A 24,209-nucleotide genomic window follows, 5' to 3' on the forward strand; every position below is an offset into this window, starting at 1 on the left:
TTGAACCACCGAAGTTCAGGTTCTGTGTAATCACACATACTATAGTTGCTTCTGTTTCCTTGTGATCTGCTGCCCACTTACTCCAAAATAGATTACGAGATAATCAGTGAATACAAACATGGGATAAGGGTACAGTTGTAACTGAAGAAGGTTACAAACATGATACTTGGCAGAGCACAGACACTCTAGAGCTTTACATTGAGCAGGGTTTGTCTCCAGAAGCACTTCCAGATGCGCACCCCTCCATGCTCTCTTCCCTAATCCTCTCATTCATACAGCTACATGCATAAAAACCACAAAGACACTGATTTACATAAAATTATCTCACTCCATTTTATTTAAGATTTTCTCCTCCAGTTAGTAAAAGAAAGATGTGTCTCTCTTTATACATATGTACAAGTTCAGTTACAAAAATAGACAGCACATTCAAAGAGAAAAAAAGGCTTGGCATTTGTCTGATTCCCTCTAAATATCATATATACATGTGAATAGAAGGGGAAGGGGGAAGTCTTCATGAGTTAATTAAACATCACCTCCCCCTCAATTATCCCCTGCAAATCTGTTCAAAAATCAATCTAACTAAGCTCAGTTCTGCTATTTTCAGGTGTGCAAATTAGAGGCAGAACCGACAGGAAGCACTCGCTCTACACTGTAGGACGCCAGGCAAAGGATTTGGGGTCAGAAAAAAATTATAATAATAAAAAAGGAAATCATCTTCCACTGTCACAGCCCAGACCTGCAACTCAACTTGCTTCTCTCAAGGGATAAAAGTGCCCCGGCAGAACAGCCTCTTAATTCAATGTGTGAGACAGAACAACTGTCCCACACCTAAATCTCAGTGCAATGCAGACAACGCTTACAGCAAAGCAAGGGGCTACGGGCGGGGTTTGTGCATCAAGAACGAGGAAGGAGGAAGGGAACAAGAACATGGATGGGTACTGGCAGCACTGCCTTCTATCAGCCTTATGGGACACGGCTACTGCCCGCACACTGCAGTGAACTCAACCACGCCAGTATGTGTGATGATCACAAAGATGAAGGGAAAACACACTGCAAGAACAGTCAATGGGATGGCTGGGATATTACATAATTTTTTCCCCAGATTTGCCTGGAAGGGGGAATGGCACAGTTCCCTCTCTCTCAGGATTGTTTTTCATTGCGCCTCTCACAGCACGGCGAGCTGCAGATCCACGCTCTGCTATGGCATGGTGAGAGGAGCAGCACAAACTCCTCCTCAGCACTTCAGTTTTCCTCCTTCTTGAGATTTGTACTAATAGAGTATTATTTTATTTCTAAGCTTTTAAGAGTTTTGCACACCTCAAAAATGAGAGAAATCATTCTGAACACAGTGAGTGTTCATGCTGATGAGAATTCTGAAATGCAAACCAATCACTGGCCTGTGGTTTCTTCCACTGTGTGAAGCAGAGGCTGTGCTGCTGCGCTCACGAGGCCTGACAGTGCTCCCTGTATTCTGCAGCTCTGAGCATCTTCCTGACAAATGGTGCTGAAGAGAGTCTGCTGCCTGGAAACCACCTGAGACACCTTCCTTTGAATTTCAAGTCTTTAAAGAACCCGGAGACCCACACCAGAGGAACCCAAGATTTTTTCTGATTACACATCATCTTCAGCATAGCCCCCCAATTACTCCTGCACGTTCACTGACCAGCTGCCAGTACAGAAATGTCTTGTGACTCTACAGGATACTCCTGGGGTTCATATACTGATTTCATAGGACAAAATTAATGCTGGGCTCCATCTCAGGCTACAAGAGAGGAAGTACACTGGTGTGACTTCAAGCACACACAGCTGCAGGATATTGCATGGAGTAGCTGGATGCTTTCTTGGGAATCTTTGCCAGATGTGTCAATAAAACAGGCTGACACTCTCCCAATTACCCCAGACTCCCTTCCCTCCTTCTTGCAGTGTCTGCAAAGATAGTTTTTTGGAATACACATAATCAAAGTGCTCACATCAACCACCCGCTCCCATTGTGCTTTGATTTTCTTTCCACACATGCTGGACACCAACAAGGCATTTGTTAGCATGCCTTCAACTGGCAGGGTGGTCTACTCTGAAAGCCAATGCAGTTCAGACAAGCTTTGGGGGTTCAAAATCACTACCGACCACCTGAGGTGTGGGCACCTTTGCTTTGCTTCCGAATTGAAGTTTCTGATATGAGACTGCTGGTCAGGTTTAAACTTTTGGGGGTCCCACAAACACTGTTTCCTTTGCTCAAAGGGGAGCTCAAGGGAGAAGAGGCGCTTGAAGGTCCAAAATCTGCAAGTCCAGAAGGTCGAATGATTGCTGTTTGTAGAGGGCTACTTGCAGACATGCCTAGCAACGGAAAAGAAAACCAAATTCCACATGAGCATATTATTCCACTTGTGGTCCTTCAACAGCAAACAATATATTAACAGCCAGTCCTAAGACCACTCTGTATTCATGATTTATGACAGTTTAATGAAGAGGGATCTCCTTAAGATACAAAACATCTTACAGTTATACCTTGGGCTATCTTCAGCTGGTGTAAAGCTGCAATCACCATCAGTTTAGAAGGTTTTGGAATGTGATACAGTAACCTCAACATGATGCAATGCAGGAAAACCACAGCCACAGCCATGGCATAAACAACACTATCTGATCTGTCTGAACACCACATTAAAAAAATGCCAAAACCAACAAAAAGTTAAGGAAAAATATTTGGTATGAGGTAATTCACAGGGCAGACAAAAAACTCAAGGTCATCTGAGGTGAAACTGGCTATCCTCTCACACCCTTACACCATGTCACACTGTGTACTGCCTGGATCTCAGAATATAATGGACAAGCAATACCACCAACACAACACTTTTAAGCGGTTGTGAGCAGCCGTCACACAAGCTCACATGGTTGGCTGTGCTCTGGGCAGCCTGGTGCCTGCCCTGCCCCCCGTACCTTTGGAGACACTGTAGCCGTAGGCTGCGTACGCCGCCGCAGAGGCTGCCGCTGCCCCCGCCTTGGCCCCCGCCATCGCCGCTGCGCTTCCCGCTATCGACTTCCGGCTCCTGCCTTTGCCAGTGCCGCCTTTGGAGCCACCTTTGGGGCGACCCCGGCTTCGACTGGACTGGCCTCTCGCAGCGAGAGATGTATCTTGCATTGAAACACCTGAACAAGGAAAGAATGTTAAAACAGTAACTCCTACAGTGTTTTCACAGTGAGTGCAGCATCAAAGCTGCCCACCAGTTACATTAATACTGTAATCCTATGTGGCGTTTACATTAACAGGGACACTGTTAGCAAGCAGCCATCTCACAAAAAGAAATTATGTATACAAGACTTCACTCTTCAGCAAGAGTATCCTATTAACTGCAACTACTTGTATTACTATGAATCCAAACTACAAAGAGGTGGAGAACTCTGAGTTCTACTTCAGGATGATCCTTTTTCTTATTTGAAGATGGAGATGCAGTATCTTCCATCTCTGAAGAAACTCATCAAGAACTATGATTCTACTTATTTCACTGTAGAAAACTACAGTAATTAAAAACACTTGACATTATTTAAAATTACATTGCACTTAAAAAATTCCTCCAACTACCCACTGGAGATAGAGAACTAATTATTAACCCAGCAGTAAATTCAAGGAAAAGCTTAGAGATTAATAGTTCTGTGGTAGTCTGTAATTTGGTAACAAACTTACGGGAAGGAGAGCCTTCTATAACACAGGAACAAAGGACACAACTTTTTGAAATAACTAACACAGCAAAGAGGTAAGTGTGGTGAATGACAGACTATAAACAGATTTCCTATCAAATTAGAAGCAACTTCCCAATGAAAAGGCAATTATTTTCCCCCCAACTCTTGCCAACCATTCATACATCCTGGGTAAAATGCAGAAAACATATCACTTAGCCATGCAAAGTCAAGGTTTAATAAATGTTAGCAGTAAATCAAGGCAAGAGTACTGACCATTCACAGTGTCTGAAACTGAGCCAGTAATGGAAGCAGGAGAGTTTGTTGCCCTTGACTGAGGTGCTGAAGAAGCTGGATCATCCACAATCACAAGCATATCATTACTGCTCTCATCAGGAGGGATAGAGCCCATATGTAATTCACTGCTGATGGATATCTAAACATGACAGAGAACAAAGCCATTAGCTTCTCAGGTTCAGAAAAGGTACAAAAATAGTAAGATCTTCAAAAGCTCTACAATCACAAGTAATTGGTACTTATTCTTTCCCATTTTCTCTAGAATAGCAGCATGAGCAGGATACATCATCTGCCTGATCACACCACACTTTATTTACATGCTGAGCAGCAGTAAAGACCTCCACCCACTATTTAATTTCAGTTCATGAAAATACATGCTAAGTTATGAAGCAAAAGACTAACGGGCTCAGCAGATTTAAGTAAATTGTTGTTCAACTGTGCATTTTCAACTGCAAGAGAGAAAATAGGATTCTTAATCCACTACTACTGCTAATAAAAATCTTGATCAATAAAGGAATACAGAAATCTTAATCAACATGGCAAAGAACAAAAGACATTTGCTGCTAAAACCAATTCTTTACACATAGATGAAGCAAAATGTGTGCCACTGAGAATTTTTAATTTAAATTCCAGAGGAGAAAAATCACAATAATTCAGAACCTGAAGCAAGTGAGGAAGCAGAGATGCAGATAAGACTAGTGAGGGGTACTTAGAAAGAAACTGAATGTCAAGGAGCTATTTGAGGGATACTGCTTGGCTCAGAAGCAGAGTGTTCTTGTTGTGGAAGGTATTGGTATGGGAGAGGGCACATGGTTGTAAGTGTGAGCGTAACAAAGGCAAGGAAAAGGGACAAGGAAGTAGGAAGAAAGTAAGTGGGACTCCAGGTAAGAATGGAAAAATTTCAGAGACTGGAAGGGAGGAAAGTCAGGGCGTAAACGCAGTGTAAGAAAAGGGAGGTAGAGAGTGAAGAAGAGGGGAATAATGGAATGTCAAATAACATGAGCAGCTGTAAGGAGCTGCTGCATTTTCAATAATCTATTTTCATTTCCATGGTTCACCTTTAAGACACGTCACTTCCCCACACCCTCAAAGCTCTACAATAGCTAAAATAACAGACAAGAATCCTACAAGATGTAGGGCCACAACTGAAACAGTATGTAGGTTAAAGCAGAGGTGAGTCTCACCTCACTGAAAGGACTGGGCATGGCAGAGTCTACACTAATGAAAGAATCATCCCCATCAGCAGACAGGTTGGAGTTATCAGCTGAGGGAACAAATGGGATCACAAGGTTCATGCTCTCTTTCTTTCTCTTCCCATCCAATTCATCTTCCTTCTTCTTCTGAAATAAATAAAGTAATAACAGGATGGAAAAGGCAATAAAACAGCAGAATGGGAACAAGCAACCCAAAATCTCAAAACCTAGCTCAGTATTTTAACTCAAGGAATGCCACGTGCAGAATTTCCCAAAACAAGTTTCTGAAGGATATGGTAACAGATCCCTTAAATGCTCCTTCTTTAGATTTGAGAAGAGTTTTCTTTTTCTTCATAAAATAGCTGGAATAATGGAGTATTACTCTTACAAAATTACTTTGATTTCCAGTACCTTTTGGAGTGAGTTTGAAATTCTTTACCATTACCCAAAATTTCAATTAATTAATGCAAAGCCTCCCTGCCTTAAAAACTCAGATTTTTCATTACCTGGTTTTAGTGATGCTTTTTAAACAAACTGATCTTCCCTAGTTCCACAGAAGCCTCATAGCTATATGGGTTTTATCCATGGTTGGTGCTTCCTTTACATTCCCCTTTTTGTCCTTGCAGAACAAAATATTGATAAAGTCACCAATTTAATGATCAGTTGATTGTAAGGTTTGTTTGGATAGGCAGTACTCCCCTATTACTGAAGTTGCTAATGAGTAAAATACAGGTAACTATGCATTACTTATTTTGTAATATCCCTCTTTTGTGTAAGGAACTGCCACAGACTGACTTTCAACGGCAAAGGCAAGAAGGTTTACTCCTTAAGACTGCCTTGGCATAACATGTTCCACATCCCATAACAGTGATCCTGAAGCTCTTCTGGCTCTATCACTGACACAGCAGCCTCTCTGTATCAAAATACCTTCTCAGCATATTTTTCCCTTTTACGTTTACGCTCCTTCACACGATTTGTTTCTTCTTGCTGTCGCTTCTCTTCTTGACGCTGACGCACTGTTGGAAAAGAAATACAAAGCTATTTCATATCCTTTTATGAATCTTACTTATGAAGTTCTAGTTCTAACAGAACTGGGAAGAAAAATCAGTTGTATTGAAACTAAAACACATTGAAAACACTATTAAAACTATTTGTTTCCAAGTCACTAAAAAGTCTTACAGGGAAATTCTTCTTTCAAGCAGCATGGAAGTGTATGCCTCTAACTTCAAAAGTATGATGAAATACAGCACTTTTATTAATACTTTTCTTGTCATGACCTACATAATTCTTGTCAGAGCTCTGTCATTCAGGAACAATGTAATGATCCTGAATGAGTGCCAATAAAAACTTAATCACATCATCATGTCTCATTTTGCACAACTTCATTCAGCTCAGCAGTGATATCAAACCAGTTTGTACTAACAAGAGTTGGCAATACAAAAAGAGACAGCAAACAGAAGTTGTTATCAGCAATACATGTGTTCAGAGAGATAAAAACACAGATTTCGTAAGGTAATGAAGTGGAAAATGGGGGAATTGCTGAAACACCAATTTCACATACATTTCTTTTCTAGTTCCTCATCATCCAGCAGAAGGCTGACCACCTCTTTTGGCTTCAAGGTGTCAGGTTTGAAATTGCCACCTGAAATTACCATTCGTTGAATCTAGAAGGAAAAAAATGAGTGAAGAAAAGGAAAGTCAAAGCATCCATGAAACATTTCTCACTACCCATCACTGAAAGCCAGCTGCAAAAATCATGCAAGTACATCAAAGTCAGACTTGATCCAATTTCTCTATCATACCAAAGTTAGTAGTAAAATTTCAGGGTATAAAATATGAGAACCAACTGAGATAGACAGCAAAAAACTACCATCCCTTATGGAAGGATACATTTTTTCTGAAGCAGCATGTAATAAACTACTAATTGTAATAGTATTAATTGATATACTGCTGAAGAAAACAAAACAAAAATACAGCAACAGCCCTCTCAAGTATAATTTACCCATTCAAGTTTTCAAGTAAACTGCACAGAGGATCATGCAGACCACATTCTTAAAGGGTGCAACATTTTTCCTCTCCTTGACTGAAAATTGTATCTCCATACTGAGTCGGTGTTGTAGTTAAAGCAATTCACTCAGCCTCTATTACTACAACTATATCTTTAAAAATGCAACAACTAAAAAGAGTTGTAATTTAGCAGAAGAGAACAAGCTTTAACATATGGCAATTTAAATTATTTGCATCACCAACAGAAGACTACACCTGATTTTCAGGCTGATTTCAGGTAACTCTAGTGCAGTATCTCAGAAAAAATGGTTTCAACAAGGGAAATATGAATGCATTCAGTTGCTGCAACATCATGAGCAGCATCCAAGTAAGACAAAAGCTAAAGGAAACTCCCAAGTACACAAAACATCTGAATGTTGTATATAGTGTACCTACTGCTACTGAAAAACATGACTCTCCTTAGTTATTTTCTTGCCAATTAAGTGTCATGAGTTTTGAAGTTCCTAGTACACTTACTGCTTGATGCTGCAGGACACTGAGCTTTTCTGGCAATCATCACACCTCAAATAATTTCCACTTGATTACCTTCCAAATGTCTTTAAAAAAAAAAATCAGCTGCTGTGTAACATGAGGGGAATCAGTAACTCTGACACAGCAAAGACAGAAGCCCTAGTCTTAAAGAAGGCTGAGTTGTTTCACTGCAGCATAAGAAAAAGTTTTCATGAAGTCATGTTGTAAATAATTAGCTTCTTTCCAGTTCACATAATGTCACTGGACTGCTGCTGTGTTAGGGACACAGATTTGTACGTGTGAACAAAGACACTTCCTTTTGCCTTCTCTTCTGTCTCCCTGCAGACACTTTTTCTGTCTCTTTACTCATGTTGATAGGTGCTTTATGATACCATCTCTGTAACTTCTCCTTCCAGATGAAGGTCCTTATTCCTACCTCACTCTTTTCCTTTGCCCTCTGTAGGATGCGCTCCTCAATGGTGCCTTTACAGATCAAGCGGTACACGGTGACTTGTTTGGTCTGACCGAGCCTGTGGGCCCGGTCCATGGCCTGCTGGTCTACTGTTGGATTCCAGTCACTGTCATAGAAAATTACCTGCAAGGCAACAAAAGGATTAAATAAAAACATACATTCAGAGCCCCTGGTGATTAAACAAACGAAAATCCAATATATGGTAACAATAAAATTCAATCATGTTTCACAGAATTACAGCCCCACTGTAGGCTGTGTTAAATAGCCTTGCCCAGTCCCATGAAATCTCTTCCACTGCGTTTCAGGTGAATTCAAACTACCTGACACTACAAATGCTTCAACTTCTACAGAACATCTTTAATATCCTCTTAAACAGACCTGTCTGGGACACACAGAATTCCAAAGTTTGCCATCACATTAAACCACTGTCATGCAATTAATTATAGACTTACCACATCATGGGCACATTTTACTGTTACTTACCATCATATCAGAATTTCATGCAAAATGTAATATTCCAATTTTTATTCAAAACTTAGATGAAGTCTAACATTTCTAGTACTTTGACTATAAAAAACTGAAATGCCACATTAAATTCACATTGCACTATCACTCTAATAGTACTTTATGCATAATAAGCATAAAAACCAAAGGCATTTAAAAAATTTTAGACAGCAAAGTGAAGTATTAACAAAGTTACACAGAAAAATACAGACCTAAAAATGCTCATGCAAGGAGCCTGCCTGAGCTTCCATCTGTTTATTTCTTCTTTTAAACCCTGAAAATCCTACAGATACTTGGTTTCTTCTGATTTCATGTGACTGACAACAAGACATGATAATTTCTTTTTTAAAAATACGTAGCATTTTTTTGATTCAGAGATCTTTGGGTTTGTGTGGCTACAGACTTGAGGTCAAATCTGCATGCACACCAGGTGTGGGTTAGAAGCACAAGAATAGCTGTTAATGAAAAGATGAATAGTTCATCAGTATTTTTTCCCTAGTGATTAGTGGCAGCTGCTCCAGAGTGCAAATCCTTGCAATTCACCTAAATCGGTCTGTCCTTACACCTCAGGGGAAGAAATTTATCCTTCCTGAGTAGCTGATACTCAAATACAAATGGCTTCCTACCTTTATAGGCATTGTTTCATTCTTCTGGGCACAGAAAAAAGGGTACCTGATAACTATTCCACTGGTTCCTTTGCAACTGAACCTTTGGAGCAAAGGATCATTCATACAGTGAATGCTGTTACATCTAAGTGTCATTTGCACCTTTAGACTCCTTCAGTAATCCAACTCCTTTCTGGACTCTGGTACTCAAGTATGTGGGGAATAGGTAGAAATTTCCAACTGTAACCAAAAACTGTGTACCAAAATGTCCAATATTCTACAACTTTATCATCAAAGTAATATTACATTGTGAATAATAACTAAATAAACAAGGCTATGCAATTTCACAATGTGAATGGCAGTACTAAAAATATTGATCAGTACGGGCAAGAGAGTGCCAACTTTCACACAGAATGACCGATTTTCCCACATAAATTGTTACCAAATTTCACCTACCGTATCTGCAGCTGTAAGGTTAATGCCCAAGCCTCCAGCTCTTGTACTTAACAGGAAAACGAAAATATCATTCCTGTAGAGGAAAGAGATTAAATCCCCTTATTTTGTGCATGAACAGGGAATAACCACAGAAGCAATTTTTTGACCTATATGAAGCAATCAGAGCTATTTCTATTACTTGAACACTTCAGAACATTTTGTGCTGTTCATTCATGGTCAAGGAAAAAAAATGTATGAAAGAGTGAAAGAAGTTAATCTGCAAGTGAGGACTGTCTGAACATGTAAACATTCAACTTGCAGTTTATTAATCTGTATCAAAACAAACCAGGGCTTGTTTATCTTGCCCACACTGGAAATTAAGATTTCATATGGACAAAGAACAATTTACTGTTTCACAGAACTGACCCCATGTTAAAGAAATCTTGCCTTAATGATGCTCAATTGATAAAAACAGAAAAATAAATGTCAAAACTCTGTAGATGCAAGTTGTGTTCTAAATTTGGTGCTTTGAACAGAACAAACATGGAGACAAGCCTATACGTGGCAAGACCAAGTACTGATGAAAACTTAAGTGATAACAGCAAAATCAAAATTTCTGCTAAGGTTGTAAACTACACTAGTATCTCTGGAGGGTCAGCATTATTTAGAAGTGTTCAACACCTTATGGATCTGTGAACAGGCTGAGACAAACAAAGCAGACAGTACACTAGTACAGACTCCAAAGACATTGACACACTGTCCTTCTCTGCTTAAGAGAAGACAGTCTGGAACGTCACATCCTTTTGGTACTACACTGTTTGAACAACTTGGCAAATGTAAAATCAGTAAAGTACCAGAAACTCTTGCTGAATGAACTGGAAGGAACTAAAGCCAAGCTGTAAATCTTCAGACATTATCTTGCAGGTAACAAAGCCAAAGGAGTCAACAGGTGCCTGTTTGCACTGAAGATAATCCTTGGCCAGGTAATCTGCTCTCTTGTAACAATAGTGGGATGTATGTATAGACAGTCACCTGAACATCCAGCTGTGAAATGCTTCTCGATGTGCCATATGGGAAGGAAAGTGGACAGAACCACAGACTACATGAACAAATTATCATCTCATAGCTATATATTTTCAGCACCTTGCAAGGATATCCTGTAGAATAGCTTAATCTCAGTCATGCTTTTTTCCCTGGAAATATTTCGCATGAGTAAATCACGTATAAGAGGAATTCAACTAACATTTTAACAGGAATTCTTGTTTAGACTGGCTGAACTACATTTCAAAGGGATTTCTTGCTGAAATTACTATTTTTCTTCAGTTGTTTTATTCATTAATAAAAACAAATTCTGTTCATTACTAAAGCTAGGGGTTTTTTACTTTGTTTGGTTAAGAATCTTACAGGAGGAAGCATCAAGATTCCAGGAGGACATCATAACCTGCAAGAAACCTGTTTCTGACACCTGGAAATAGGCAGAAAGAAAGGTACTACATGGTCCTCTCACTTACTTCTGCACATGTTCAAGTTCACTAGAAGACTCATCACTGCAACACAGTCCTTCGGGTCCGTCAGCCTCACAAACCAGTGACCTGCAAGGCCTTGACTCCTATTTTCAGCTACAATACTTTGGGACCACTGACACAAGGACTCTTCTCTAGTTTAGAATAGTTGTTTATTGCAGGGTGAAAGCAACATCTATGAACCTAACTCCACTGAAATAGGAAAGTGGCCTTTTTACAAGCTCATGTCAACATACAGGAAGGATAACCTTACTGTGAACTACTGTACCAAAATGATATTGTATCAAGTCATACCTCATGATTAAAAGGAAACTCAATAACCATAAACTCAATGATTATAAATAATGTGCCCTGATGTGCTTAAAAAACCTGTCAGGATCTATTTTGGTTTACCACACAAGAAGTTACCCTACCTCTGTAGCTAATAAAATCCCCATCCCCATTTTATCTTTTGTTTATTAGTTTAAGGTTTCTTAGTAAAATATGGTTAAATGGTTTGTTTTGCAGAAAACCAGGTCACTTTCAATACTCTAGCATATACAAGATTTTCAATCTCATCTTTACAGTGTCAATTGTCAAAGCATTTAATAACCAATGGACATTTGCTGCTTTTCTGTTGAGCTTCTTTCTAAGCAGCAGCCTATTTGGATTGGCAAGAAGTACAATAGGTGGCTACACTAAAATTGTTTCCAGTACTCTTTCACAGATTCATATCAACACCACTGACTACTGGTCAGCAAACCACCTAGAAACTGTTTCAAATAAATGACGTCAATTTGATATAAGGAAAGAAAAGTGCAGACTTCATTTATTTCATTACATCTTACACCAACTTCCTAGGTACATGTATTTTATCACAAACACACCTTGCAAAATACATTACCTGTTCTGAAAATCTGCTACCATGTCCCTTCGTTCAGAAATCTTTGAAGAGCCATCCAATCTCATGTAGGTATGTTTCCGATAAACCATGTATTCCTGCAAAGAACATGCACCAAAAAAATACAGTTGTTCTTGAAACTGTCCAATCTTGATTCTTTCAGAAAAAAAAAAAACCACCACAATAAAAGCAGGATTGCTAATTACAACACGGTTCCCTAAACATCATCAACAAATGTTCTGTAAGCAATACTTGGTAATAATACAATCCAGAAATTAAAACTACTCCATCATATGTTGGCTTTTGCATTCCATGTAAGAGATAAATGACAATGTCAGTTCAGAGTTGGGTATATATTTGCTGCACTACAGACCTGGTACATGCCTTTTCCTATAAATAAATAGGGAAACAAAAATCACTAAAATGGGAAGTTTGTTTTCACAGAGTCTAAATTTTTACTAAATCCCAAGCTTTTACTGTGCAAGCAAACCTTTCCAAACAAACCAATTGCACCTGTTCCCTGTCGATTTTATACCATTTGACTGGTGGTTTGTAAAACCTGTTGCTGTATAATGTCTGTCCAGGTTTTATCTCAGCAGTGAAGAACCTGTGAATCTCTTGCATACAAGAATACCTTGAACATTACACTGGTGTGTCAGCCCACAGCTCCTGCCAGGCAGCAGAACTGAAACCATTGCCTGAGACACATATCAAATGGCATCAGCTAGGAATGCTGTAAGCAAAGGCTTTTTCCAGTGAGACACATTTTTCATGCTCTAAGGTTCTCAGCATTTTCTGATACCTGTGCAACTTTCAATAAAATCTGAATTACATACAAAGCTCAAATAACCACAGTTTCTCTGGAAAGCTATCCTCTGGGGTGCTTGAACAATGGGATCCTTGCTTGGCTGACAAGATGCAACACCTACTGGTTACACGAGTTAGGTTTAACCCTACTGATGCATGAGTCTTTTTGAGATGCTGTGAGTGCAAATGAAGACAGAAAGGAACAGATAATGCTTTAGCAGCAAGAACTATGGGATTCATCTTGCTCCAAACCACAGTGCTCAGCTGACAAAGAACTGATATGCTATGAGAAGACATGGTGCTTGCAGTGCTTGCACTCCAGTGAACCTTCTGACAGTACTGCACCCAGTTCTCCTTTTCCACCATCCTTCAGGGCTCCTGATCCCTTTGTGTTCTGCTTCACTACTGCAGAAATGGTGAAAGAGCTGCCATATTATAAGGAACTGAGAAAAAATTGATGTGGAGGAAGCAAGCTTCAATGTGAGACAGAGGAAAGAGAAAATTAGGTAAATAAAAACTGTGGAAATGGCCAAATCCACGCTTGGACCACCTCTTCAAAACAGAGCTCATGGCTAGTAGGATTTCTGGAGGGAGCACAACAACAGAAGTTCAAAGCAGAGAAGAGCAACTTCACCACACAGACAAACAAGTCCTAATTTACTGTTGATTTATTCAATTTCTGTGACAGGTTTCTGTCACCAACTAAAACCAGAGAGAATTGTCAGTTAGGCACTATGATGCCACCTTTTCTCCAGATTTGAACAATCCTTTTAACTATCATCACAAGAACCTTTTCCTTTCATTTCTTTGTTACTGTCTTTATCTGCCTTTATGATGATTCAACCTTTTGATCTTGATTTAGTCTTCTCTCATCTATTAACCATCTTTTTCATTTTCTGTCTTCTAAACAAACCAGCACAAACAGAAAACAACTTCCTTCATTCCACCAGGTGCATTTATCCTTATTCCAGACTTCAGACATTTTCACAAAGGCACAGAGTGCAAAAGAACAAGTTATTCTACACCTGCAGTACTGGCATTTATGGGCTGTTCCCCCAGGTCTGCGAATTAGCTTTGTACATTAGCCCTTAGCTAATCATCTAACAGGTTCTGGTCTGCCTCCATCCACCTTCCTCTGATCAAGGTGGATACTTCACAGTAGTGTAACAGTGCTCATACGAAACATCCTTTTGTTGTGAACTGGTTTTGTTCAGTACTTTCCCAAATATTAACAGTATACCCTTTCAATTCAGAAAATAAGTAAAAAAAAAAATCCACATTGCAATTCATACTACACTTCTCAGCAGTTCAGTGCTCTGACCATAGAAATGGCATGTTTTCAGCTAAAGAGAGAACCCTGATGGCAAAGAAGATATTTAAAGAGTAAATATACCTGGTCTCTACTGTAATTGTGGAAGGCACTTGATGACAGCTCACTTTTCTAGTTCCCCACAAGGAACGATGGAGTGGGGTGGGGAAACCTCAGAGGGAGGCTTCAGTCTCATATAGAGATCCTTATATTAGACCTGCTTGAAAAATCTACCTGCCAGTCTTGTTTAGTGTAAGGGGTCACCAAGCCACCAGAAACATCAGCCTAGGACAAATAATGAAACCCTTGCAACAGAGCACCTACACAGGAAACAAACAACACACGATGACCTGAGCATGGTAAGAATGCAGTGCCTGCTAAAGCCAGTGCTCTTCTGGGCTTCCACACTGATACTTTCGCAGTAAAATGTTTTCCCTTCATATTATTTCACAGTCTAAATTGAGTACTCTTACATTTTAACACAACTCATTAACTTTTGGTAGAGTATAACCAAAAGTAGAACATTTTACTTCATGCAGAACATAATTCGACCCCTCATCTCATGAATACAATCTGATTCCCAGTGAAACCATGGACAATTGCTCTTCAAGAAGACAGCAATCATATGGAGAAAAACAAACAAAATCTTAAAAAGTATGAAATACACATCTGCATGAAATAACAATACTGAAATTACAGTTTATTCTCTTCTGTTGAAAGCAAATAATTTGCCTCTTTGTATTTATAGCTGCCATTTTATAATGGCTGAACTACTCAGCAGTTCTTCAGTTGAAGCTACATAAAACAAACAAGGTTTTATAACTTTGTAAACAATGTGCTTTATGCTCTCTGCCCTGCGTAGATTAGGTTAGTGTAATATAGTCCAAATACTGTTAAAAAAGACATCTTATGTTTTTTCATATTCAAGTAGGCAGATGGGATATATTTTGATAGATCAGGAAAAATATCTACAGATCCACAACTTTTGCAAGGATTTTCTTATTAATTGAGTCCTTACTTGGTTTTTAGCTTGCTTAACTTCAGCTTCTGTTACTTGGGTGGAGAGAGAGAAAAACAGAGGACTTAGTAGGTGGCTTATTTGGATAACAAAACACAAGTGAAGTTGAACATTCAAGAGGTGGAATAGCAAAACGCTGTGCTCACAAGCCTTTAAAATGGAATGCTAAGAGAAAAGACAGAAGCACTAAACACTCAGCTTTATGAGCTTCATGGTGTAATGCAGGGTATCAACAAACTTACACCATGTCCAATGTTTGCCAAAAAAAGAGGCATACAAAGCAATGCTAGGCAAACTGCCAAAATACGGAATTGCAACCATGCAAGTTCTGTTTTTCCTCACAGCAGCAAAAACAAAATTCAGCTTGTGATTTGTTATTGAACTATTAACTGCTGACCTTAAAATACTCTCCTGTTCATACAAAACTCATGACTTAGGCAGCTATTGATTCAGGCTTCTCACTTTTTCTCTTCAGTTTATTGTGGAGAAAACAGTATCCTAGCTCTTTGATGGCATGGCTGCTCATCAAATAATGATTTTTTTGTTTTTCTTCAGAGGCAGACTGCCTGTATTTAAATTATGAGTTATGACTTCATTCCTTATCTCTTTCCTATCCCATATGCCAGAGAACCTCTTAATGTTTACCAAACTTCTGCAGAGGAATCAGATATTAGAGGGAAAGGGTAAAAGTCTGTGAAATTACAACACTAAAATTTACCACTGTTTTTCCTCTTCCTTCCAATAAAAGGGCATGCAGGCATCGAATGAAAATAGAAGGAAGCAGTTCAAAACCAGCAAAAGAGGATAATTAAGCCATGCAACCCCTTGCCACAGGGCAGTGCAAATGCCAACACCTAACAAGGTGTCAAGATGCAAATGAACAACTTCATGGAAGAAGAATCCATGTTGGACTACTGAGTATGCAGGAGGCACATTTGGTTCAGAAACCCCTTGAACTGCAAACTGCTGGAAATTGAGTGACTAAGGGTGAAGTATCACTATTCTTGTACACTTTCCTCCTACCATCTGCTGTTGTACACTGGTATCAGTATAACACTAGGTAGGACCTTAGGTCTAACTTTGTATGGCAGTTCTTATATTCTCATATTAATGCATTAACTGGGTATCCTCTGGTAAGCAATTTTATGTCAGGTTTGCTGCATCCAAATTCTAGTACTTTATCCAAAACAGTGTTGCTAAATCTCCATCTTCATAAATTGTCTTCTGTCAGCTCTAGCTCTCCTACCTCCAGTAAGTCAATCATCCGCGTCATCTGGGAGTAAATGAGAACTCTGTGCCCTTGAGATTTCAGCCGTGTCAACAGAAGATCAAGAGCATGAAGTTTTCCACTGTCAGTGATCAGACTCTCTTTATCTAAAAAGAAATAGAAGAAAAGCATGTAACTAATAAAGCAAACCCAGATACATGCAACAAGTTAACTTTTAAGTTTTCCTAGCACTTCACTGCATTATAATCCCTGAAGTAAGGAGGTGTGATGGAAGAAACTGCAACATCCCTTCTGGCTGATACTTAAAATCACAATGGTAACAATAACTTTTGTTTGCTGGGACAGGAGCAATATGAATACACCCACCTGGCAAAATCTTGTCACAGATTGATCTCCTCTCAAGTATGGGCTCAATCATTTTTTTGGACAGCCATATCCCTCATTAAGCTTTTATTCTGACCAGATCAACCAGCACTATATGCCTTGACACTTCAAGAAATGTTTTCTACTTCACACATGAAAATGGGGTCCTCTGCACATTTGCTGCTACCTGTTGCTGAGCTTTAGACTTGTCCTCCACAGATCACACCCCTCACCAACACAGAAAGTGAAGAATAGCTCTCTAGGTCACTGTTAAACAACAGTCCCCTCACAGAACTGCCTTGTTCTTCCCTGTCCTCTCCTTTTTTTTTTTTCCTCTTTTGTTTTGTTTAAGAAATGTTTCCAGATGGCAATCTTTTCAGTCACTTCAGATTTTATACTTCATGTCCTCTCTATTTCAGCACTGCTCATGAAGTATTTTTCAGGAAGGAGATCTTCCTGTTTGTACATTCTGTACATAAACTTCAGTAAACAATACATTACTGTTTAAAGAGGATGAAGAGAAATTTTCTTCCAAAAAATTATCTGTTGGAAAGGCCATTGATGATTCTCTATTCTTTTGGATGTCTGAACTTAGGTTTACAGCCAAAACGGAAAGCTGACAACTGCAGATGGTGCAGGCTAGTACAGAACCCAAGTATTTTCAACATGTCTAGCAGGTAATGTTCTCTAATGTCTAGCAGGTAACACTTTTGCACACTTCCTGCTTCACAGAATTAACTCATGGGCTGAAGAAAATCCAGCTTTCTGTAAGGCAGTTAACTGTCTTGCCCAATATCCCAATAAAAAAAAAGTTATATACAAAAATTAATTCTTTCATCTGACCACCATGCATTTTAATATAGCCAAAACCAGGTTCATACCAGTGGAAGAGAGGAGCACAGATCACACAACAGCACTCCTAAAAAGATCTTACAAGCACAGCAGGCAACACAGTTCATGAGTACCAAGGTGATGTGGTAGGTGGACAGCGATGTGGCAGAGTAGTAAGCAATTCCTGCAAGAACAACTATGGACTTGCTGAGAAAAGCAGGAATGTAGTTGGTCTCTTTCAAAAATATCCTTTAGTTTAAATATAAATAGTGGATTTGATGCTGGAATTAGTGGGATCTACATTAGAATACCAGAAGACGCAACCAACAGTCTCCTTTCTGAAATTCAAAAAATTGTGAGTTTCCATATTGTTTAAAATAATTAGGTATTCCACTTGCTCTATAAATCAATGCTGTGAATGCTCTCTCCTATGGTCATTCTAGAGCCATGCACCTGCAATTCACTAGCAAAGAACCCAAGACAAGACAGATCTGCTCTTTCTTGCTTGTCTGCCTATCTGTTTTTCTCCCTTTTGCTCTTCATTTTGGCAGTAATGATCTTGCTCTGCCAGGAGCAAGCAGCACATCATTGCTTGAAATGTTAGCAACTACCTTAGGGAATCCATTAACTGGAGAGCCAAGCCAAGGAAATACTGTAAGGAAAACTCAAGCCCACACATCAGGCTGGCATTTGTTCTAAGTGCAACATAATGTATAATGATGCACTCATCTCTAGAACAGAATTCAGTCTCAATTACATATAAATCATTAATAGCTTCACGTGTTCTTCAAAGGAAAAACAAATTTTGAGCATAGGCCATTAAGCAAAATGGAAATGACTTACAGCTATTTAGGTTTAAAATACACCTATGGAAGCCAAAACCTCTGCACAGCAGTGTTTACTCTTTACAGAAAATATTATTATTTCCTTTAATTATAAATACAGCCATGACATTTTGCTTTTATTCTAATTGGTCAGCTTGCTATTTCAGAATGAATTAAATTGAGTGAAGTTACATGAAAAGTCTAGATATACATGACAAACTAACACAATTATTAACCAAAAGCCGCCTGACTGGAAAAAAACTCAGAGAACCACCAGGGTCTGTTCAAAAGTCAGTCCTGACAGGATCAGATTAACATATAGCAAGTTTCCAAAAGCAAAATGCTTTCTGTTTTTCTCACAAAGGCATGAATAGGTAGAATTAAGCTTTGCTAACTGGAAATGATGCGCATCCTTTGCTGCTGGCTCCTGAGGTCTCCATTGTGTAAGTAACTATTTTTAAATCGCAATGAAATGCAAATTAGAAGTAAAGAATTTATTTGCAGATGGTCTGAAAAGTTAGCAACTTGTTAACAGTTCATAATTCATCCAATATCTCAGCAGCAAGGCAGACTGCACTGGTGAGAAAGTTTTTGGGGAATTTTTTAGGAGAGCAAAACAGTACTACCAAAAAAGAGATTTATCATCTCTGAAAGAGAAAACCATTTGTTCTTAACCTGGCACCTTTAAGCATGCTATCCTGATGCCATTGTGTGTGCCAAGATCAAGTATTTTTCCATGCTGAAAGCCTGCCACCTAGTGCTTCAAACGACAAATTCTGGAAAATGGTAACGGAAAATGTATTTTACTCATGCCATCTTCAGAAAATACCACAATTATTTAAAAGAGAAAAAAAAATGTCTTCCACCTCTAGTTTCTCTCACTTCTATTTCTAATTTTCTCTTAACTAGGAGAAGAAAATGACAGCCTATTACTTTTTTAAAGGGGATTTCCAAAATTTGCAGTTCTACATTTTTTTACTTTTAATGATCAGTAACAACTTCCAATGACAAATTATTTGGATTTTTTTTTGTTTAAAAGGAACTTTTAAAACTTTAAGTCAGTCAGGAAATAGAGGTCCTATATTGCACTGTCAGAGAGCTCTCCCCAAGACACAGTTTTTGGGTTCTTCTGCATTGTATGAAATAAACAAGGAACCAGACCAAATGGCTTTCAGTCTGAAAACAACCCAAACCCAACTGCCTCCAGCCATGCAAGGATATGGACATAAATTATCTACAAGGGGATACAGTGGGCCTGGGAAGAATAGTTAAAAATGATTATGACTCAGAATAACCCTTGTCAGGAGCTCTGGCTGATGACTGTAGCTGGGCTCAGCGCTCTCTGGAGAATGAGAAAAAGTGCCTCTGGACATGCAAAAAGCAGAGGAAAGAGAGATAAAGCCTGGGCTCCAGTTGACACCCCTGGTTCCCCTCCTGACGGCACAATGGGGTCAGTGAGGAGCTAGCTGGCTCTCACAGTAAACAGCCAGTGAGGCCGGTGCTTTTTATCGATACTAAAAGGACTCAGACACTTCCTGCCATTTAATCCAGGACCATTTTTCTTTCAAAGAACAGGAAAAGCCTCAAGAGATTCCCACAGTGATCACAGCTGAGCCTGCTGCCAGGGTACTGGGAACGCTGAGTCTGGGAGAGGATAGATCAGGGTTTAGGAAAGAGAGGTGTCCCCCTTTCCTTCTTGTCACCTATTTGCCACAGACCTTTACAGCGACTGTTCCATTTGACATTTGCTAGACTTTAGCCTTGCAAATGGCTCCTTCAGCACATCACTCACTTTCTGTAAGGCACCAGGCCTGTTTCTGCACCTATGAACACAGCTGTCCTGTTGTGGTGTGTGCCCTCTCCTCTCAGAGTAAGTTTAGGTTTGAATGCTACTTTCCACTTAATTAAAACACAGCTGTACAAAACTACTTTTTTAACCCACTTCTAGGTCCAACACCTCCTAAATTAAACCAGCTTTACGTAACACACTCATTCCAACCTCCTTCTCAACCAAATTCTGCTGTGCTTTGACAACAATTTGCCTACCCCTGCACCTATTCTCTCACTCCTGTAAGCTTCTTGTACCTCACCTTTATTCCTCTAGAATTTTTTCTGGTAACAGTCCCCAGCTTAAAATGGAAGTCTTTCAAGAGAATGCAGCCCTGTCTCTTTTCTGCATTGGCTACTTTTCTGCATTTCTCTATCCATGTCTTCTATTTTAATTTATCCCTTCAATACTTCCCGATTTTCTGCTACAGAGATTGATTTTCTTTTTCCAAATAACTGGCAAACAACTAAAAGAATTCCTAGAAAAACTATAAAATCATCAACTATCACTGAATATTAATCCAATGCAAGCTCATGAAAAATGGTTTCTCCATTACATAGGTACAAATGTGCATGTGCTTCAAATGACTTCAAACAATTAAAAAGGTACCTTCTTAAACCGGACTGTAGCAAGCAAAAGGCCATTTTCCTCTTACTGTATTAACTTCCCCTGCCAAACATCCTTGACCCAAAAGGGTCTGGGAATAACTTTGCATCTGGCAGTGTAAGCTGTTTTTCCTCTTGGCTATCTATCAGATCTCTAGTACTTTCTGCAGAATTCTGCTCGCTGCTCAGGACCATCTTCTGACAGCTAGAGCACGTCCAGCCCATGAAAGTCACTGCAGTGCTGGCAATCAAACCCTATGAGATCTTGGATTGCTTCTGTCTAATTCTAAGAAAAAACGAAGTACATTTATTTTACTGGTACACTGGTACCTCTTTCCCACTTTACAGGGAAATATGAATAAGTCTTCTTTATTTCAACCAAAATTCAGTAAACCCCTCATGCCTTATTTTCCAGGCCAATTTCCTCTGAACTTGGTCCTCAAACCCATCCTTCTCATGGTAGACTGCTACAAGTAATTTTAACCTTTTCACTAGGTAGACCAATAAAAGATCTTTAAGGACAATATGAAGCTCTTCCAACACCTTAGGAGGCAAGGTATATCTCTAACTTTTCATCCAATCTTCCTATCTCCAACCTCAAAACAGTATTTGGTTGTGAGAGCAGACCGTGCTCTAGTAAGCAAGTTTATCTCTTTACAGTCATTTGGAAGACTGACATGCAAAGAGAGATTTGCAGGCATTAGAAAAACCTGTATTAGACTTTTCAGTATCCATCAAAGATTTATTTCAGACAGAGGATGCAAAATCATGGTGCATTTTAAGATATCAGGGTTCGCTTTCACTCTGAAGGAAAAGCAAACACACAACAACCCCCAACCCTTCAAAAAGCCCATAACTAACCACAAATTACCACAAAATAACAGATGTTCTTATTTATCTTATCTCTGTTCCACTACAACCTCCAGACTTACCTGGTATCCTGATAAAAGACCAGCCGTTCTGAGGCCTGATCCCTAAGAGCCCTCCTGGATGCTCTGGGAAGAACTGGGAGCACTGCTTCAGCCAGTCAGCTGCTAGCTCAGGGGATCCATGGAGTACACACTGCTTTGCTTCAAGACTTCCTCCTTCCCTTAGTGCCCTGCGCTCGTATTCTGCACTTCGGTCATTGCAGTAGAATTCCAGTGGCACAGCTGTTACCTACAAGTAAAATAATAATAGTCAATATTCTTGTTCACATTTCTCCTCATCCCCAAATCCCCAGTTCAAGTACCTTACCACGGGATCAAATTTTAAAAGTCATATCATTATGAAATGTAGAAGCAGAAAGCAATCTTTTGTTTGGCTTAAACCAAGCAAAGATGCAACACCTCTCCACACCACAAAAAACACCATGTAAACAACCAGGCACAGAAAACCTGCCTTTTGATAAACTATGCCTAAACTGTGCCAACTGCTACACAACTGACAGCAAAGCTAGAAGAGTAATATCCTTGCTGTACCTCTCCTTTTGCCAAGATTTCTTTTATTTATTTATTTTTAGTTCCACCCTTCACAATCAAGTAAGTATTTATCTCATTAGCAGAAATGACACTTACACATTGTCCTTAACAGAAATTCATTTGATAATTCAAAATTCGGGAGATGCATAAATTAGAAAGGGGAAAAAAAAGGAACAGCATATTTCTTGGGCTTTACAGCTGCTTTGAACAGAAGTGGGCCACAGAAATAGTGGTCATTTTCTTGTGGCATTCTATGAATCCTATGCCCTATTACCTGTTTCAATATATATAATCCAGCTGGACAGACCAGTGTTGCAAACAAGGGAAGTGTGATTTCATGCCATGTGAGCTGTTCTGGAACAACTCCATCAGTTTCACTCCCCCTTTTCTGCCCCATCCGCCCAAATCTGTACAGAGTGGAAGGCGCACATGAGCCAAACAGCTGAATGCCAGTGGCTGCAAGGTGCTTGAGCAAACTCTGTTCCAGCAGACAAGGCTGCATTTTGTAAAATCTGCAGCTTTCTCTTATCTCTCCCTTACCATGGTAAAGGACAACAACCAAAAGTGAAACTGAGCCATGGTACACAGCAGGACAGGCTGCTCTGCTGGATTTAACTTCAGATACTTCACCAAGAGTTAAATCACATGATCCAAAGTAAACACAATTACAATACTTTAACACAAATATAAATGCAGAATAATTCACTGTCTAGCACAAGAATTAAAAAAAAAAAAGCAGATAACCAACTTCTTTCTAACTTTTTTGAATATAAGTCTATATATATATTTATAATATAATAAAACATTCTGGAGTGTTTACAGAAACCATTTATAACCAAGTTTACAAAAGAAAGCAAGTAGAAGCTTTTACATACTATCTAAAAACTTAATAATGTGTTATAAACTCACACAGAAATGAAAATAAATGGCAGTATTAAGACAACTAACCTTACAGTACAGGGTAGTAACAGAGAAATTCGAAATGCCATGACAATTTCTTCACCAATATAAGAAGCAAATACATCACTACTTTAGAAGTCATTGTTGCTTTTATTTTAGAAGTACAATGAAAAAAATCCTCCATGTAAAGTCATAGAAGTTAAAAACATTGTCATGAATCCTAACAGTGTGCAAAATAACACTTCCTCCAAGACTATGAAAAGCAATGTAACAAATGAACAACAGAGAAAATCAAGCTTGTGAAAGTTTTCACATTTAAAAAAGGCAGCAGGGCTGCATAGGAAGAAACAGTACTGAAGTCTATAGGTTTTCATGGAGAACAGTAAACAGTGGACTTCCTGCAGAATTGAGCAGGGGTGGGAATTAGCGTGATAATGGGACATCTGAAACATTAAACACAAGAAAAGAACCATCTTTGTATTGCAGATGAAAAGCTTCTATATTTGAAGGGGGTTTAAATTTTTGTTCCAGCTTACTCTGGTGTGATGTAACTGCTACATATTGACAATAATATATACAACATTGTATCATGCAAATAAAAACATTTTAACAGCTTAACTAAATGCTAAGCAATAGACAGTTTAATTACCACCAGTTTCAAACAGGGCACTTTAGAACTGTAAGGTAAAAAGAGCAACTCCTCCCTCAGGACCACCTGGTATCTTAGATGTTGGCTGTACCTCACTGAACATTTGTCAGCTAACTCAAAGTAACAGGTACTAAGCAAGGTTTCCTAGCTGGAACTGTGGCTCCGACCAGTTTTACATGAGTTTTCTTCTCATAGGAATAAATTAATCTCATAGCGACTTCTCTTTACAAGGGCCAAACAATTGTTTAAACATATTAATGAGCACAGTTACAGTAAATAACAACAACAA

The 24,209-nt window shown here is 39.1% G+C and overlaps 1 protein-coding gene and 1 long non-coding RNA gene across 5 annotated transcripts in view; one reads left to right on the plus strand and one right to left on the minus strand.

The window, feature by feature from the left end:
• Positions 1-308: 308 nt before the first annotated feature.
• Positions 309-24,209, minus strand: part of INO80 (INO80 complex ATPase subunit) — a 64,086-nt gene continuing 40,185 nt past the window's right edge. For all 3 annotated transcript variants that reach the window (XM_069017364.1, XM_069017365.1, XM_069017366.1), the window contains 11 exons: positions 21,844-22,069; positions 16,479-16,606; positions 12,102-12,196; positions 9,717-9,789; positions 8,116-8,274; positions 6,724-6,826; positions 6,090-6,178; positions 5,154-5,309; positions 3,949-4,108; positions 2,935-3,144; positions 309-2,334 (listed from right to left, as the gene is read on the minus strand). In XM_069017364.1, the coding sequence (XP_068873465.1) occupies positions 2,117-2,334; positions 2,935-3,144; positions 3,949-4,108; positions 5,154-5,309; positions 6,090-6,178; positions 6,724-6,826; positions 8,116-8,274; positions 9,717-9,789; positions 12,102-12,196; positions 16,479-16,606; positions 21,844-22,069 (1,617 nt within the window). In that variant the 3' untranslated portion in view covers positions 309-2,116. The remainder of the gene's footprint in view (positions 2,335-2,934; positions 3,145-3,948; positions 4,109-5,153; positions 5,310-6,089; positions 6,179-6,723; positions 6,827-8,115; positions 8,275-9,716; positions 9,790-12,101; positions 12,197-16,478; positions 16,607-21,843; positions 22,070-24,209) is intronic.
• LOC138111485 (uncharacterized) overlaps positions 18,796-24,209 on the plus strand; it is a 29,287-nt gene continuing 23,873 nt past the window's right edge. For both annotated transcript variants that reach the window (XR_011151378.1, XR_011151377.1), the window contains exon 1: positions 18,796-18,921. This is a non-coding gene — a long non-coding RNA (uncharacterized lncRNA). The remainder of the gene's footprint in view (positions 18,922-24,209) is intronic.

Source organism: Aphelocoma coerulescens, chromosome 5 (assembly GCF_041296385.1).
Source record: "Aphelocoma coerulescens isolate FSJ_1873_10779 chromosome 5, UR_Acoe_1.0, whole genome shotgun sequence".
Taxonomy (NCBI): Eukaryota; Metazoa; Chordata; class Aves; order Passeriformes; family Corvidae; genus Aphelocoma; species Aphelocoma coerulescens.